The following is a 20,099-nucleotide window of genomic DNA, read 5'->3' as shown; positions in this document are numbered from 1 at the left end:
GAGTCGAGAGGTTATCCTAGAGGTTATTCTTACACATTAAGTAGATATCACCTTGTTATTCAAGATGTAATGGAGAGGCTGGAGGGAACTGCCTGAAAATGTAGAGCTGTGTGTAGTAGCCATGTTTCTTGATGATTGTATAATGATAATGTCTGATGCTCCTTTTATCTACCTTGTCAACAGATGAGTACAACATATGGAATAAAAATAAATAATAGGGGGAACAAATGTTAAAATAAATTTAGTTTGAAATGCTAGTGATCAATGAAAGTGAGGGGTAAGGGGTATAGTATGTATAATTTCTTTTTTCTGTTTTCGTTTTATTTCTTTTTCTGCTGTCTTTTTATTTCTTTTTCTGAATTGATGCAAATGTTCTAAGAAATGATCATGATGATGAATATGCAAAAAAAAAAAACCACTATTGCTTTTCTAAAAAAAAAGATAATAAAATAAAGTGTTAATTTGTCCTTGTGGAGAACTACCGGGAAGGGTAATGCAGTATTACTGTGATCTGAGGGTGTCTGAACTTTGCAATGGAAATTCATTGAATAAAATAATTTGTAATTGAAAAAAAAAAATCCAGGGTTCTTACAATGGCTCATAAATCCCTATAAGATCTGGCCTGTTACTCTCCCATCCCTTGCTCATTCTGATCCAACCACATTGGTCTCCTTATTTCGCAAACAGACCACGCACACTGCCTCTTAGGTTATATGCACTGGCTGTTCTCTCTTCTTGAAATGCTTTTCACCTTAAGTCCACACAGCTAATTCCATCAAGTCTGCTCATATATCACCTTCTTAATAAGGCTTACCTTAATTCCTCTATTTAACATTACAATCCAGCACTCTTGATTCTCCTTACCATGCTCTACTTTTCCTTTTTTTCCATGGTGCTTTAGCCTTCTATAATAGTAAAACTCTACTTATTTATTATGTTTATTGTCTTTCTTCTCACTAGAATGGAGGCTCCATGCCAAGCAGCAGATCTTTGTTTTGTTACTGACTCCAAGCACTCCAAAACCAGCACCTGGCATATAGTAATCACACAGTAAAAATTTGTGACCAGATGTAGTCTCTTGGCCTTTATCTTGAGACATGACTTACATTCAGGGCTGCCTTGGGAGGAGACAGATGTTACTTGCCACACTTTGGAAGTAATCTAGAAGTTGTGAGGGAGGTAATAATACAAAATAGAGGAAAAAGACCCTGGACCAGGAGTCAAAAAACCTAGATTTTGTGCTGTAATTTCACTTTTGAATTAATATATATATATAAAACTGAACAATGTTTTAATTTCTTAGTTTTCTTTTGTAAAATCAGGAATAAGAATGAAACCTTACTGGTGGTCAAAAGAATGAAATGAGATGAGGGAAATTTTTACATTTGAAAAATACAAAAGTTATATGGTTGTATTTAGAGTTATTTTTATTTTGGAGCTTTCTGGGGGTTTCAAGGGGAAATTCCTTCCTTCCATCCCCTACTTTGAAGATTTCTCATCAGTGCCCAAGGTATGACTACCTCCCTGTAGATTTTTCTTATTTGGGGGCTCTCCAAGTAGCTCAATCCTTAAAAGAAAAATCATGTACTAGAGACAGTTTTAGAAATTTTAATATCTTTGACCATTCAGTAAATGGGCAGCATGGCACATAAGTAAAAGTTTTTTTTAAAAAAAAAGAGAAGAAAAAACTGAATTATTTGTTCTAAACAAAGTATCATGGTAAGAAAGAGTATGGAATCATGCCATTCAAACACCTCAAGAATAGAAATAGGCTTTGGTAGGTTGTTTTTCCAGCTATTTTCAATAACAGAAGAACAGAGGATAGAGTTAAAAAGAGAAATAATTAAAAATAGATATTATCCAACAGGCTCTTGAAATACTGACTGATCCTTACCTAGCAATGTTGAAACTCAATCAGAGCAGCCCTCACTGGAGATGAAAGCATGCTTTGCTTGAGCCAGTTACCCATAGAGAAATAGAGTTGTGCCATAAAAATGTAAAACCAGAATATAAGTCACACTGAGAGATATTTTGGTAGGTCTGAAAGAAATAAATAACACTTCCATTTACTATTACTTGGGCCACTTGGTAGGACCCAGTACTACTGGAAAATTGGATTGAATATAATAGGGTGAATATAATAAAATTAAAGAAACAAAGTGATAGATTTTCCAGGTTTTAGGAATAAATGCTACTACAGAATGACACTGCATTGATTGTGACACCTATAGACCCAATTACTACAGATTGGAGAATGCATAAAGGGATATTTAGCTCATTGAAAGAGGTAGAGAAAAGAAGGAATTACAGTAGGATCTCACTTTACATGAACTCAACACATGAATTCAGGAATTTGTGGTTGGCAATTGAAAAAAATAAAGGTAAAGTGAAAATAGGAATTTAAAAACTATTTCTATGATTAATTTTTATTTATTATTAGAGTGTTTATTTGCCTTAGTTATGAAAAAATTTGTGATAGGTACATTCGTATAAGAAATATTCATTAAATAATGAGTTTCACTATTATGTACTATTTTTCAACTTAGGCAAAGGGTCTTGGAACATATTGGGCACATAAAAGGAGGTTGTACTGTATTTGACAGACACAGTCAAGCAATGCTCTCTGATCCATAGATTTTTCTCCCTTGAGTTGTTTTCTTGGAACAACCTACTCATCTCATCTTTATGGAAAATCAAACATCCCCAAAATACTGACTACCACATTGACTCACATTTCCGTAGTTTTGAATTTACCCAGCTCTCAATCCTAAATATACTCGAGCAGGATAAAATGGTTTACAGTGTAAGTAGGTATCATGCTTAGGTGGAAGAGGTTAATCATTTGAAATGATTAAGCTGAAAGGAAGAAACTTTATACTATCCACAAGCACAGGTCAAGAGGGCTAGTAAGAACAGATTGTGGACAACCCTGCCAGGACAGCCATCCATGTTCAAGGTAGCTGGTGACCCTACCCTTCCCTCTTCCAGTATGTCTCTTGGGAAGTAAAGGGAAAGAATAATGAGTTACTTGATCTTACCACGTCAATCTCTGTGTTGGAATGTCCCATGTTACAAACGATGCAGCTGTTCTTCATACGGTCCAAGTGCTCTCTAGTTACCACATTCTTGTTACCTTAAAAACAGAAGAGAGATGTATTTACATGCAAAGGAATGAAGTTTGACCCCTACCTCACACCATACACAAAATTAAACTAAAAAATGGATCAATGACCCAATGAAAGAGGTAAATTTACAAAACCCTTAGAAGAAAACAAAGAAGTAGATGTTTGTGACCTTGGGTTAGACTATGGTTTCTTAGATATGACAAGTAAAGCACAAGTACCCCCCCCCCCCCAAAATAGGTAAATTGGACAAATGAAAATTAAAAGCATTTGTGCTACAATCAATACCAAGAAAGTGAAAAGACAACCCACAGAATGGGAGAAAATATTTGTAAACCATATATCAGATAAGGGACATATACCCAGATTATATAAAGAATACTTATAACTCAACAATAAAAAGACAAATAACCCAATTTAAAAATGGGAAAAGGATTTGAATAGACATTTTAAAGAAGATATACAAATGCCAATAAGCACATGAAAAGATGCTCAATATCATTAACCATTAGGAAAATGCACATCAAAACCACAATGGGATACCACTTCACTCTCACAAGAATAACTATAATAAAAAAGACAGACAATAACAAGTATTGGCAAGGTGTGGAAGAAATTAGAACATGCATACATTGCTGGTAGGTTGTAAAATGGTATAGACACTTTGAAAAACAGTTTGGCAATTCCTCAATGACCCAGCAATTCCACTCCCAGTTATATACCCAAGAGAACTGAAAACAGATATTCACACAAAAACTTACTCACGAATGTTGACAGCTGTATTATTCGCAATAGCCAAAAAAATGAAAACAACCCAAATATCTTCCAATATGAATGGATAAACAAAATGTGGTATTATCCATACAATGGAATATAACTCTGCAATAAAAAGGAATGAGTACTGATAGATGCTAAATGTGGATGAACCTTAAACACATTATGCTAAGTGAAGGAAGCCAGTCATAAAAGATCACATACTTTATGATTCCATTTATATGAAATGTCCAGAATAGGCAAATCTATAGAGATAGATAGTAAATTAGTGGTTATCTACAGCTATGGGAGAATTTAGGGTAGAATGAGGAGTGAATGCTAATAGATATAGGGGTTTCTTCTTGGGATGATGAAAATGGTTTGGAATCAGATTGGAAATATTAAAAATCACTGAATTGTATACTTTAAAAGGGTGAATTTTAAGATATGTGAATTATATCTCAATAAAAAAATTAGATTGTGATGGTTGCACAACTCTGTGAAATTAGTTGAAAACATTGCATTGTATACTTTAAATGGGTGAACTGCATGATATGTGAGCCAAGAACAGTTTCTGATTTTCCCTCTTTTCTGCCTGCAGCTATCTCTGAGGCTACATATATATTTTTATTCTTAAATATTTGTACTTTCCTTTCTAAAACAGAATTATAAAGGAAAACGAACCCCAAACAGAATAGATCCAAATAGACATACTTCAAGACACATGCTAATTAGATTGTCAAATGTCAAAGACAAAGGATTCTGAAAGCAGCAAGAGAAAAGCAATCCAACACATACAAGGGAAGCTCAATAAGACTATGTGTGAATTTCTCAGCAGAAACCATGGTGGTAAGAAGGCAGTGATATGATACATTTAAGATTCTGAAAGAGAAAAACTGTCAACCAAGAATTCTACACCCAGAAAACTGTCTTTGAAAATGAGGGGGAGATTAAAATATTTTCAGACAAACAATCACTGAGCGGATTTTTGACTAAGAGACTGGCTCTACAAGAAATACTAAAGGGATCACTAGAGGCAGATAGGAAAAGGCAGGAGAGAGGGGTGTGGAGAAGAGTGTAGAAATGAAGACTATCAGTAAAGGTAAAAAGAGAAAAAAAATAGATGTGCATATAAAATCCAAAACCAAAATGGTAGAAGAAAGTATTGCCTTTACAGTAATAACATTAAATGTTAATGGATTAAACTCCCAATCAAAAGACATGGACTGGCAGAATGGATTAAGAAACAGGACCCATCTATATGCTGTATACAGGAGACTCACTTTAGACCTTACAAAAAGAAGTTGAAAGTAAAAGGTTGAAAAAGGATATTTCATTCAACAACAACCAGAAAAGAGCACAAATAGCCATACTAATATCCGACAAACTAGATTTCAAATGTAAAATAATTTTAAAAGACAAAGAAGGATACTATGTATTAATAAAAGAAACAATTCAACAATCATAAATATTTATGCACAAGCAAGAGTGCTCCAAAATATATGAGACAAACACTGACAACACTGAAGAGAGAAGTTGACATCTCTACCATAATAGTTGGAGACTTTAATTCCGTACTGTCATCAACAAACAGACCATCTAGACAGGGGAACAATAAAGAAATGGAGATTTTGAGTAACATGGAAAATGAACTAGACTTAACAGACATTTACAGAACACCCCTCAAAGATACACATTTTTCTCAAGTGCTCATGGATTACTCTTAAGGACAGACCATATGCTACATCATAAAGCAGGTCTCAATAAAGTTTAAAAGATTGAAATTATATAAAACATTTTCTTGGATCATAATGGACTGAAGCTGAATTCAATAACAGGCAGATGGCCAGAAAATTCACAAATATATGGAGGCTAAACAATAAACTCTTAAACAACCAGTTGGTCAAGGAAGAAATTACAAGAGAAATCACTAAATATCTCGAGGCAAATGAAAATGAAAACACAACATATTAGAATTTATGGGATACAGCAAAGACAATGCTGAGAGGTAAATTTATTGCCTTAAATGCCTATATGAAAAAAGAAGAAAGAGCAAAAATTGAGGAATTAACTGCTCACTTGGAAGAACTAGACAAAGATCAGCAAACTAACCTCAAAGCAAAGAAAAGAAATTACAAAATTCAGAGTAAAAATAAATAAAGAATATGAAAATAATCAAGAAAATCAACAAAACCAGAAGTTGGTTCTTTTAGAAAATCAATAAAATTGATGGACCCTTTGCTAGGCTGACAGAGAGAGAGATTGCAAATAAATAAAATCAGAAATGGAAGAGGGGACATAACAACTGACACTGCAGAAATAAAGGACGTAATGAGAGGATACTAAGAGCAACCACATGCTAATAAACTAGACAATGCAGATGAAATGGACAACTTCCAGAAAGGCATGAAAAACCAACACTGACTTGAGAAGAAACAGGTGACCTCAACAAACCAATCACAAGTAAAGAGACTGAATCACTCCTCAAGAAGCTCCTCAAAAAGAAAAGTCCAGGACCAGATGGCTTCACATGTGAATTCTACCAAGCATTCAAGAAAGAATTAGAGCCCATCCTGCTCAAACTCTTCAAAAAAACTGAAGAGGAGTTAAAGCTTCCTAACTCATTGTATGAAGCTAACATCATCCTAACACCAAAGCCAAACAAAAATACTACAAGAAAAGAAAATTACAGACCAATCTCTTAATGACTACAGATGCAAAAATCCTCAACAAAATACCTGCAATTGAATCCAGCAGCACATTAAAAGAATTATACACTGTAACCAAGTGGGATTTATTCTAGGTAAGCAAGGCTGTGCAACACAAGAAAATCAATTAATGTAACACTATATCAATAAATCAAAGCAGAAAAACCACACGATCATCTTGATTGATGCAGGAAAGGTATTTGACAAAATTCAACATCCTTTCTTGATGAAAACACTTCAAAGAATAGGAATAGAAGGGAACTTCCTCAACATGATAAAGGGAATATATGAAAAACCTACAGCTAACATCATCCTCAATGGGGAAAAACTGAAAGCTTTCCCTCTAAGATCAGGAATAAGACAAGGATGCCTACTGTCATCATTGTTACTCAACTTTTGTGCTGGAAGTTCTAGTCAGAGCAATTAGACAAGAAAAAGAAACAAAGGGATCCAAATTGGAAAGGAAGACATAAAACTCTGTTTGCAGATGACATGATACTATATGTCAGAAATCCTGAAAAATCCACAGCAAAGCTACTAGAACTAATAAATGAGCACAGCAAAGTGGCAGGGTACAAGATCAATGGCTACAAATCAGTAGTGTTTCTATACACTAGCAATGAGCAATCTGAGAGGAAATTAAGAAAAAGTTCCATTTACAATAGCAACAAAAAGGATCAAATATTTAGAAATAAATTTAACTAAGGATACAAAAGACCTATACACAGGAAACTACAAGAAAATACTAAAAGAAATCATGGAAATGTGACCTCCACCATACAACATACCAAAAAAAAAAAAAAAAAAAGAAATCATGGAGGACCTAAATAAATGGAAGGGCATACCATGTTCATGGACTGGAAGACTAAGTATAGTTAAGACATCAATTCTACCCAAATTGATTTATATAGATTCAATGCAATACCAATTAAAGTCCTAACAACTTACTTTGAAGATACAGAAAAAACAATAACCAAATTTATTTGGAAAGGCAGAGTGCCTGAATAACTAAAAATATCATGGGAAAGGAAAATGAAGTGGGAGCTCTCACACTACCTGACTTTAAAGCTTATTATGAAGTACACAAGTCAAAAACAGCATGGTACTAGCATAAAGATAGATACACTGTCTAATGGAATCAAATTGAGTGTTCAGAAATAGATCCTGTCATCTATGAACAACTGATCTTTGATAAGGCAGTCAGGCAATCCACCTGGTGCAGAGCAGCCTCTTCAATAAATGGTGTTTGGACAACTGGATATCCATATGCAAAAGAATGAAAGAGGATCCACATCTCACACCTTATATAAAAATTAACTCAAAATGGATCAAAGACTAAACCGGAGTTAAGATCATAAAAGTGTAAGAATAAAATGTAGGGAAATACCTTATAAATCTTGTAATGGGTGGCGGTTTCCTAGACCTTACACCCAAAGCAAGAGCATTGAAAAAAGAAATAGGTAAATGGGATCTCCTCAATCAAACACTGTTGTGTATCAAAGAACTTTGTCAGGAAAATAAAAAGCCTGCCTATGGATAGAGTCAAGAGGCTACTCTGAGGTTTCTCTTATGCCAGCTTCAGGTAGACCTCGCTATCTATCATAACCTGCCAACCCCCAAGCAGGACCATTTCAGCCAATCCTAAAGAACACCTAGGGCAATATACAAGATTCCACAAGGGTTCAGGAACTAGAGTAACTTACCAAAAACCTACAACCTCCAGCTGTGCCTCTGGTCCAGATAAGTCCTGAAACATAACCCAGCCTCTCCAGAACAGCAGATAGTTCCATCTCCCCACCCCATATTAGTGACAGACCCTTCAAATAGCAAAAATTTAGAATTGCCATAGTCCAAACAACCCCAGTGAGAGGTATGGAAAGATCAAAGGTGATGGTGAGATTATACATAGAAGATAGGACTTAACAAGTGAATATGAATGCTGAATCATTAAATTGATATCTCTTTTAATCTCCAGTATTTTAGAGCTGCTAGAAGTAAAAACCTAAAACTGTGAAATTGTAACCCATGTCAAACTCTGAAATATGTTCTACAACTAATTGTTATGCTGTGCTTAGAAATTTATAGCTTCTCTGTATATATGCTATTGTTCACGAAAAAAAGAAGGAAAAAAAGTCGATTGTGATGATAAAAAAAGTATTTAAACACTCTAGCCTCCTATATTCTGGAACAACTAGAAGGAAAAATATGAGAGGATCATATTGTAGCCTATGACAAACTCTGGGATCTGTCCTGTAACTACTTGTTGAAGAGTGCTTTGAAAACTATTGCTTTTTTATTTCTTTGTTTTGTATAAATGTTATACTATACAATATAAAAGTTAAAAAAAAAAAAAAGGGAGCCTATGCAATTGGAGACAATATTTGGAAACCACATATCAGATAAGGGTTTAGTATCCAGAGTATATAAGGAGATTCTTCAACTCAACAAGAAAAAGACAAACAACTCAATTAAAAAATGAGCAAAAGGGTGGGCCACTGTGGCTCAGTAGGCAGAGCTCTCATCTGCCATGCCAGAGACTGGTATTTGATTCCCAGTACCTGCCCATGTAAAAATAAATAAATAAATGAAAGGGCAAAAGACATGGACAGACACTTCTCAGAAGAGGAAATACAAATGGCTAAAAGGCACATGAAAAGATGCTCAACTTCATTAGCTATTAGGGAAACGCAAATTAAAACCACAATGAGATATCAACTCGCACCCATTAGAATGGCCATTATCAAAAAAATAGAAAACAACAAGGGCTGTAGAGGATGTGGATAAAGAGGTACACTTAACCACTGTTGGTGAACAGTGTATAAGTAGAATGGTATAACCATTCTGGAAAGCAGTTTGGCGGTTCCTCTGGAAGCTAAGTATAGAATTGCCATATGATCCAGCAATCCCATTACTAGATATGTATCCAGAGGAACTGAAGGTAAGGACACAAACAGACATTTGCACACTGATGTTTATAGCAGCATTATTTACAATGACCAAGAGATGGAAACAGCCCAAATGTCCATCAACAGAGTAGCTAAACAAGCTGTGGTATACACGTACAATGGAATACTATGCAGCTATAAAACAGAATAAAGTCATGAAGCATGTAACAACATGGATGAACCCTGAGGACATTGTGCTGAGTGAAATTAGCCAGAAACAAAAGGACAAATACTGTATGGTCTCACTAATATGAACTAATGTTAATGAGTGAACTTTGAGAGTTAAAGTTAAGAACATAGGTTATCAGGAGATAGAAAGGGGGTCGAGATTGGGCATTTGGTGCTGAAGGAATACAAATTGTGCTACAGGACTGATTGTAAAAATTAGGAAATATATAGTGCAATACAACCTGATAATAGCACAATAATATAAGTACACGGAATGAATCTCAATGTGAGTACAGTTGAGAGAGAAGGGCTGGGGGCACATATGAAACAAGAAAGAAAGATAGAGGATAAAGACTGAGATGGTATAACTTAGGAATGCCTAGAGTGGACAATGACGGTGATTAAATGTACAAATATAAAAACATTTTTGCACGAGGGAGAACAAATGAATGTCAACATTGCAAGGTTGTTGTATACATTGCAAAGTATACAAAAAAAAGGTACAATCAATACAAGCTAGGGTCTATAGTCAACAGTATACAGTGTTACTGTATGCTTCCACTGAATGTAACAAAGGCATTATGCCAAAACTAAACATCAACAAGCAGGGGGCATGGAGGGGGGTATGGATTCTATGCAGAAGAAAAAGAAATATTTTCATACAGATTGTGGTGGTGAAGCCATGTCTATTTACTTAGGTTGGATTGTATAATGTGCAAATAAAATTGTTTAAAAATGAACAGAGAGTGGGGTGGGAGGGTAGTTCAGTGGCAGAATTCTTGCCTGCCATGTGGGAGACCTGGGTTTGATTCCTGGCCCATGCACTGCCCAGCTCCGCCCCCCCCCACCAAAAAAAAAAAGAAAGAAAAAATTAAACAAATGGTGCTGCAATAATGGATTAATCACATGAAAAAGAATGAAATGTGACCCCCACCATACAGCCTACAAAAAGAAAATGAACAGAGAGAAACAAGGGCTAGAGAAAGTGCTGAGAAAGAGATATACCTATTCACTGTCAGTAGGGAAGCTGAGAGGTACGGTCCCTTGGAGGGCAGTGTGATGGTTCCATAGGGTCTAGGGGTGGGGTTGCCATATGATCTTGCAACCCTGTTGCTAGGTATAACCTGAAGGAACTGAAGAGTGGGGACGGGAATGGACATTTGCACATTGGTGTTTATGGCAGCAGTGGATGGAGATGGCCTAAGGGTACAACAACTGAGGAAAAGAAGGGAAAACTGTGGTGTTTACATACAATGGACTAGTGAGCAGCTGAAAAAGGAATGAAGTTGTGAGGCATGCAGTTAGGTGAATGAACCTTAAGGACAGTATGTTGAATAAAATGTCAGAAACAAAAAGACAAACATTATTCATGCCTCACTCATTTGGATTAACTATAATATACCAAAAAAAGCTCAGAGAACTGAAGTTGAGAGCATGGGTTATCAGGTTGGGGCCTATTGTAAAGGGTCCTAGATTGTAAGCTCTTACAGTGGTCACATATATTTAGGAATTGTAACTGTTATTTCTAAGTTCTGAGATACTGAACTATCTGTTTATAACCTGGTCATTCCCTGAAACTTCGGGTATTTATGTGATACCTGAGACTCATAGTTAGAGCACTGAAGCTATGAAAGTCAGCATTACCCCATTCAGCAACTGTTAAAAAGCTGAAAAAGTGATCAGACTTTGTCTAAATACATGAATGAAGCTGATCTAGATAGGATTAAGGTAAATCACAACACTGGGTAAAGGATGATATGGCCCAAATTTTCAAACTTCAACCTCTGTGCAAGATCAAAAGGAGAGAGGTTTAGTTGGTGCAAAATTTATATTTGGGTAGCATATTATCTAATTTAACTTGGTCAGTTTATTTGAACATCATAATTAAAGGGCATCTTGAATAGGGCATAAGATCTTGGTTGTACAGTTTAGTGTTATGCCCTGATATATTCCAGAGTAATTTGGGCAAAGAATAAAAAAGTATTTTCAAAGTCCCCTTGGGGGACTGGGGAGAAAGGGGAAAATACTGAACTTCCCCATCTGGGGAATTCCTGATATTCTCCCAAGCAGTGGGGATGACCAATTCAATAGGCTGAGCCCTTGATCTTGGAGTCTCCCCTAAGAAGCTTATTACTGCAAAGGAGAGGCTAAATCTACTGATAATTTTGTCTGAGAGTCACCCCTGGAGGGCCTCTTTTGTTGTTCAGATGTGGTCTGTCTCTCTGAGCCAACTTGGCAGGTAAACTCACTGCCCTCCCCTCTACATGGGACATGAATCTCAGGACAATAAATCTCCCTGGCAACCTGTGGGACCTGACTCCCACAGTCTGAGACCTGATATCATTGGAATGAGAAAGCCTTCTTGATCAAAAGGGGGAAAAGAGAAATGAGCCAAAATAAAGTTTCAGTGGCTGAGAGAGTTCAAAGAGTCGAGAGGTTATCCTGGAGTTCATTCTTTCGCATTGTATATATATCCCTTTTTAGTTTATGATGTACTGACTGGCTAGAGGGAAGTACCTGAAACTGTTGAAATGTGTTCCAGTAGCCTTGATTCTTGAAGAGGTCTGTATAACTACATAGCTTTTACAATGTAACTATGTGACTGTGAAAACCCGTTTCTGATGTTCTTTTTATCCAGGACATGGACAGATGAGGGAAAAAAAGGATAAAATAAGTAAATAAATAATGGGGGAGATAAAGATTAAAAACTGGGTAGATTGAAATACTGTGGGTCAGTGAGGGGGAGGGGAAGGGGTTTGGGATGTATGAGCTCTTTTTTTTCTGTTTATTTCTTATTTTGGAGTGATATGTTCTAAAAAATGATCATGGTGAAGAATACACAATTATGTGATGATACTGTGAGTCATTGTATATTATGGTTAGACAGTACATGTGTGGTTATTGCTTGATAAAAAATATGTATACATAAAAGAAAACCAGTGTTCCTGTGGTTTAGGTTCTACCATAAAGATAAAGTAAGTTTCTCATTCCAAGAAAACAAGTCATCTTTTGAGTTTTAGAGAGGAAGATGCAGAGATGACTTGTTTCCTACCTTCTCTAACATAAAGAATAGTGCTTTAGCCTTGCCTTGATTACAGAGAGAAATACACTTGTTTACTTTTGGAGGTAAAATAAAAAATCAAGTGTACAAATTTAAGATCTGGCTTCCCAAATAAAACTCAACAAATAAATCTCATCTATAGTGATCACCTAAGTAGTTAAGGATGAATGGAGATATAGAACAAGTGGTGGAGAGAGAACCTAATGGTATACCTCTGGTCAGAGCTCAAAAGTGATAGGAAGAATGTGAAAGATTGTCTGGTTTTCTAGACTACTACGTCTTGCTCTTAGAGCTTGGTTTCAGTCAGAACATTTCCAGTCATTTTTCACTTGCTGCATGCAAGTGTTCCCACCTATTTTGTTATCATACCTGTACAGGTAATAACAATGTCCACTTGTCGGATGACCTCATTTAATTTCACCAGTCGAAATCCATCCATGCTATCAAAATAAAGCACGATAAATTAACCTAAACAGGAAGTTACAGAGCCTTCTTCTACAGAACTTCAAAGGCTATTACTAAGTCCCTTTGGCACTTACATTGTCACTTCTTCATATAGTGGGACTATTTTTAGCTGTGAAATCTTAAAAGCATTGTCTCTGTTCATGTAGGACCAAATAAAAGGTCCCTTCACATTACTGGAACTTATATCTTCCTGATAGTAGGGAGGCAGGGGTAACATGAGATTCCCTAATCAAGTTTCTAGAAAATGCCATTCAGCCACAGAATCTGCTAGTCCATTGAAACTGCTCTCCGCAAGATCACGAATGATCTCCTGAATACCAAAAACAAAAATATTTCTTAGCTTCTTACAGTTTTTGATTTCCTTTGCTATATTTAATATTATTTGCCTTCTTAAAACTCTATACTTGATTTCATGACACCATTCTCTTTCTGGTTTTCCTTCTACTTTTCTGATTGTTCCTTCTCATTTTCAATCACCCTTTAAGTGTTAGTACCCTATAGGGTTCTGCCCTTGACATTTTTCTCTATTACTGAGCACTCATCCATACCTTCCCTTGGCTGCCATGACCCATATAGTCACCAAACTTATATCTAGGTGATTATGACCATATAGGTGGCTCATTCTCAAATTTATGTCTTTAGCTTAGATCTCTCTAAAGCTTCAGAGCCATGGATCAAACTACCAACTGGATAGCTCCTCATGAATGTCTCACAAAGATCTCAAACTTACTGTGTTTTCCACACATTGTTTCTTCTTCTATATTCCTATCTTGATCAATGGGATCACAGTTCATTCAAGTGCATGAGTCAAATAAATTAGAACATTCTGCTCTCTCTCCCTATTTAAACTTGTTCTCAAATCTGGTTGACTCTCTGTAACTCCTTAAATTCCTCTTGAATTGTCCCTTCCTCTCCATTCATCCTTGCTTTGCTTAAATTCAGGTCTTTTTACTTCTTGCCTAGATTATTACAATAGCCCCTGGCCCAATCACATTGCTTCTAGTTTAATATCTCCGTAATTCTTTCTGCAGAGCGATTTCCCTAAATGCAATGCAGATCACGTAACTTCCTTGATTAAATACGGTAATACTACTGTTGTTAGTGTAAGACATAAGTGCTTAAACTGACATTTATACAAGGTCCTTTATGATTCCTACCTCAGATATTACCCCTCTTCCAAATTTACCCTACCTGCCAGCTACATCAAAAATACTCACAGCTTCTGAAATAAGCCATACTATCTCTTTCCTCTGTGACTACGCACATATTCCTTTGTTGTACTTACAATATACTTTCAAACCATAAAAACACTTATACAAGTTTCAAGACTCAGCTACACTGACATCTTTTTCTACCCTAACCCCTTACTCCTGAGTTAGATATTTCTTCTCTGTGCTCTACAAAAGCATGTACTACTTACCTTGATCACAGCACTTAACTGTACTTCGTAGTGATTATTTGACCAGCTTCTAAAAGCAGGGACCTTATCTTATTCATCATATTCATCCTCAGCATAAGCACAGTGTCTAATACATATGAGTGATCAATGCATATCTATAAAATAATTTGAACAGTCTCTAAATCATGTATTAAAGCATATTCAGGTTTTTTAACTGAATTTTGGAATCCTGACTCAGAGAAAGCAAAACACTCTGTTGAAAAAGATTTGTGGGTTTACAGCGCATGTGTGGGGAGTGGTAGGATAGGAGAAAATGGCTATGGTAAAATCTTAACGCTGTGTTTCATTCTATCTTGGTACTTTCCAGAGCAAAACATTTCCAGAGTTAATGGCAAGGATGGGGTGAGTTATCTAGATACCGGAACTCTGTAACAATTTTCAGGGACAGTGTTATTTCCTATCCTGCTGAGGATGGCAAGGAACAATTTTAATTATAGCTACCATTTACTTAGTATCTATTATGTGACAGCAGCTCTGCACTTTATATAGTTATACAATTATATAGTATACAGTCATATATAATAATTATATAATTATTTTACTCAACTCTCATACCCTATTATGTTAAGGATGATTACCTACATTTTACAGATAAGAAATATGTGGTTTAGAGTGGTTAAGTAACTCACCCAGGTTTATCTGACATACTACACTTTTTCTCTCATAAATAGAACCCATGTAATCAGAAAAGCCCTAAAACTGGTGTTGAATCTAGAAGACTGGAGCAGTAGTGGAAATTATTCTTTTTTTTTCCCAAAAGATTCAGCACACATGTTTAATTTAATGGGGTTGAGACCAAGTATACATGTTATATGCATCAAGGCTAGATTACAAATCATTGTAGTCGTCATCTACATCATCATCATCTTCATGTTTTCTTTTCAGTGCATTTGATGATTCACTGGCAGTATTTTGTGATGACACCATGTTAGTGGTAATAAGAATGTTTTTGGACCCAACTAATGACAGATTAATCAAAATATTCTGAACTGCGGATATTGTAGGAATGGATACTTTTACAGCTGGGGACTGTGAAGTGGGCGTCTGCACTGTAAACCTTTGCCCTTTGAGAGACACTGGAGCCTCTACTTTAGTTGAACAGTTTGTGGAGTTGGTTTGCCTAGTGTGGGAATACTAGGCTTCTCATAATTGAATCCACACTTAACTGGGGAACTATTATTCTTCCTGCAGAAATAGAAGCCTTTTTTTGTAAAGACTTAAGTTTATAGGTTGGAGCAGTTAAGTAGTATTTATTAGATGGCAATCTAGGATCTGAATATGGCTTGATCAATGATAAAGGGGTTTGATTTATTTGCCTTACAATATCTAACAAAACATCTCTTGGGGGAGGAGAGACTGGTGAGCACAAAACTGGATTGCCAATTGCACATCATCTGCATCAATGGTAGCTTTTTTAGCATGGCTTGAACAAATTTTTGCATCATCTAGATCTGTGGTCACATATTGGAAGGCAAACTCCAATATCTAATTTATAACTCCTGGCTCATATTCTGTAATCCCCATAACCTTCCGGATTTGTGCCATTATCTGTGCATCCCTAGCATGCTCTTGGAAGAAGCCATCTAGTCAGACTCCCTGGTATCCAGTGATCAGACTTCTTTAGCTAAATCAGCCAGATTAATGTATTTCAGTTCGGATCTTGATGCAAGTTCTTTCCCTAATGAAGTTTTTCCAACCCCTGGTACACTGGTGAGCAGGATGTTCGGCTGCAACATGGTCCTCACTGTGATGGCTCCAAACACCCAGACTCACCCACCCCACGTACAACATGGAGGAACTGGAAGGGCTTTTTAAAAAAATTTTAATTCTGGAATCATTTCAAACTAGGAATTACAAGACAAGTACAAAGAACTCCTATATCCCCTTTAGACTTACCAGATTTTACCCTTAATTTCGGTTTGTGTGATGCTTCTTATAATTAGATTCAGATTATGCATTTTGGGGAGGAGTGCCACAGAAGTGTTCTCTTTCAGGAATAACATCAGAAAGCATCTGAGGCCAGTCTATTTTTTTTTTTTTTTTTGATTATTGTTGCAAAGGGGTAAGGGCTACATATAGAGATAGTAAGGGGCTACTTGTTCTCCAGCTCAAGGCATTCCCTATAACCACTGTGACCGAAATTCTAAATGTTACCTTCTCTGACAGTCTACTCTGTCAGAGCAGAGCTCCTTTATCTTTGAAAGACAGGAGCTAGCAGTTACTGGCAGCTTTGTCTCAGGATCTGGACCCCTCCAAGATAAGATGTAGCATTACTTGGAGGCAACTACAAGACACATGCTAGCAGGCAGTGCAGATGAAGAAGCAAGTTTCCTTAAGCATGCTCACCAGGCTTGCAGAGCACAGATGGGGTCAATCTCAGTTACATAAACAATGGAGCCCATGGCTTTCAGAGCAGCACAGCACCCCTTTCCGACCTGAGGAGGAGAGAAAACACACATAATAAAGAAAGTCTGTTTCTCAAAGCTTGTGGTAGAATGTACCTCCCTTCTCCTGCCCCCTATTTCACTGAATAGATTCATCCTTGGGGAAAAATAAGAAAAACAAATAAATGAATGCAGCTTATAAACAAATTTCTGGCTCCTGCCTAGCCCATGCATGTGCACAATAACACCCACACTCACGATTTCTAATCAAAACACAAGCTAAAAGAACATCACAATAGTGGTACTGGAGCAAGTCTAAAAATCAACTTCAGGAAAACTGGTGAAAATGCAAAGGGAAAAAGAAAGACTGCACTTTAACCAGAGGGTCTCTTTAAAGTTACTTTTACCTATCTGAAGTGGTAAAAGGAAGTTCTCTCATACAAATGAAAAATTCAAGTACATTTCAACAAAATACATTTTAATCACCCAAGTGAAAGGTTAAACTTTACCTCTCCATAGCCACAAACCACCACTTGCTTTCCACCAAACATCATGTCTGTAGTTCTTTTAAGTCTAGGGGGAAAAATAAATGTATTGAATCAGAAATAGCTTCTCTGCTTTTCTGCTTTTCTCTTGAGGCTAGATTGGGTCTCTATTTTCATGAAATTTTTCCATTTTGAAAGAAATCCTGGTTTCTATCTTAGAGAAACTAATGACCAGAAAGAAAAGTTGAATAAAAATGGATTTTCTCACTTCTTGCAATTCAACCAATTCCATCTATATGAGGTGTTTATTTTTTATATGCTTATGAAATGGCTTTTAAACATAAATTTAATATACATCTATTATTCCATATTAAGGGAAAAGAGAATATACAAAAAGAAAATAAAAATAGCATAACTTTTATTAAGGCGGTGAAAATGGAAACATTATTCTAACTTACTGATTTAGAAAGAAAATGTAAAATATAACAATCATAAATAAGTAATCCATTTAGTAGTAATATAATGGCCCACAGGTCCTACATTAATTCAACAGAGAAGGCAATTGGCAATAAGGTGGAAAGAGTTTTGAAAAGTGCTGTCACTGACTACATGACAGTGAATTTTCTGCGGCTGATTCCTTCTCAGGCAAATTCTGCCTCTTCCTCTTATGATTCTCTTATGGAACTGGTCCTTACTGTTCTGATGGTCTCTTGGAAGAATTTGTAGAAGCATTTTCTGGCTTCTTTTTTAGTTCAGACAGTCTCCCTTCTCTAGGAATCTCTGCCTTGGCAGAAGAAAGTTTTCAACTAAAATCCAGTCTATTCTAAGACCAACAGTTCCTACAAATAACTGTGGGTCTTTCTACCTACTTATCATCTAACGTTCCTATTCAAAATGCCCCAAAGATAAAGTCTATTTAATGATTTGGCAACTCCATTCAATAGAAACTAGTATAATTCCATGCAACACAATGAAACTCAATAAATATCAAGTAAGAGCAGAAGACATACTTACTGAGGGAAGACAGAAAGTCTAACTGGGCTACTAGCATATTCAAAAGTCATGGTCTATGATGATGATCTCAGAATAGCTAGCATGACAAGGAAAATCAAGAAATCATATTTCGGAGTCTCCTTTGCTTTGATAACCCTCAAATCTTTCCTTGTCTCTTCCAATAGGAAGGGGACTCTCTCTATGTGACTATGAATTACTGTATGGTGGAAAGGAAAATTCATCAATACCGCTACTCTGCAAATAATAGTCAGGCTATCAGACCTGGATGGATTCCATTTAGGCAATAATTTCCTTTTGATCTTAAGGACCAGATCTGCCTAAGGTTCAAGGATAGAGGATACAAAAGACCTCAACCAAGGAAGGACTTTTAGGGGGGGTTGGGGTTATAAACTAACTGTATAAGAGGCAGGCCAGTTTGACTTCTCTTCAATTCTTCTAGTTCCAGTACCCTCTAGAGGTGTACCTGAAATAATATTTTATAATCTGAAAATTATATCTGGACTCCTTTAGAGCTACCAGGATAATCTTATTCTTGCTTCAAAATGGAACCTCAATCTCCTCAAGACTGAACTTGTACCACTTTTTTTGTATTGTAACCCAATTACAGGAGTGCCTTCTAGGAGTCAATGGGGCCATTCCCTTATTGCTTACAGTGTAGTATATAACCAGCTCAGAACTATAGAGGGTCAATCACTAAAATCTTCCTCATATGGAGTCTCTATTGGCCCAAGTATCCTTTCCTTTCCACTGCAGCCTTCCCTGAAGCATCCTCTGTTTCTTCTTTAATTTTTTCTGCTCTGAACTCTCTGACAAGAACAACTGCCCTTGAGCCAAATGGAAAGTTTTTCACCATCTGAAAGTATCAATGAGCCTTCACCTATTCAGCAGGTTTCTGGTGGGTAGTTGATCTTTTCCTACTTCTTCACTGTTGAACCTAACCTTAATCCTTGTTTCACTGCTTCCAACTTACTCTCACTTTCATAAATCTCTGACATTAAAGAATCTTTGTACATACAGGTAAATTCTCCGTAGGAGAGACTGTCCATTTTTATGACCCTCATATAGGCACCTTTCTGTTGTTCACTGAACATAACATACTTTAGGCTCACAGATTTGGGACTTGAAAAAAATCTAAAAGATACTGAGTTGCAGATGAATATTTAATGAAAATATTCACAGTTGACTACTGATTTTATCAGGCTCAAGGCCATTCATCACAATAATACTTATGTGGAGAGAAATAGGGGCAGTCTATAGGTAAACTGATGGACTGGGAACTGGCTTAAATATCCAGTCTAACTGATAATACTACTGACTCTATAGCATTATTAATTAACAATAGTTAGAATCTGCATTGAACATCCCCCAAATTAAAAAGACTTCAAGGCAAAAAAGTTCCTTTAAAATCTGTCTGACTCAACCTCAGGACTTATTGTACAGGGTTCTAGAAAGAAAGCAAGGGAACTAACATTGAACAACAAGGACACATATATTATCTCATTTAATATTCACAATAACTTTATGCAATAGATCTC

General features: G+C 36.3%; 1 protein-coding gene and 1 pseudogene across 8 annotated transcripts in view; both read right to left on the bottom strand.

Annotated features, from left to right (window-relative positions):
• The window catches only part of AHCYL2 (adenosylhomocysteinase like 2), a 228,261-nt gene that overhangs the window by 12,091 nt on the left and 196,071 nt on the right, over positions 1 to 20,099 (bottom strand). For all 8 annotated transcript variants that reach the window (XM_077128538.1, XM_077128227.1, XM_077128309.1 and 5 more), the window contains 4 exons: positions 17,575 to 17,638; positions 17,028 to 17,116; positions 13,127 to 13,197; positions 3,039 to 3,133 (listed from right to left, as the gene is read on the bottom strand). In XM_077128538.1, coding sequence (XP_076984653.1) covers positions 3,039 to 3,133; positions 13,127 to 13,197; positions 17,028 to 17,116; positions 17,575 to 17,638 — 319 coding nt within the window. The remainder of the gene's footprint in view (positions 1 to 3,038; positions 3,134 to 13,126; positions 13,198 to 17,027; positions 17,117 to 17,574; positions 17,639 to 20,099) is intronic.
• LOC143656730 (transcription initiation factor TFIID subunit 9-like) lies at positions 15,237 to 17,019 on the bottom strand (annotated as a pseudogene).

Source organism: Tamandua tetradactyla, chromosome 1 (assembly GCF_023851605.1).
Source record: "Tamandua tetradactyla isolate mTamTet1 chromosome 1, mTamTet1.pri, whole genome shotgun sequence".
NCBI classification, from domain to species: domain Eukaryota; kingdom Metazoa; phylum Chordata; class Mammalia; order Pilosa; family Myrmecophagidae; genus Tamandua; species Tamandua tetradactyla.
This window is presented reverse-complemented; position numbering and strand designations above follow the sequence as displayed.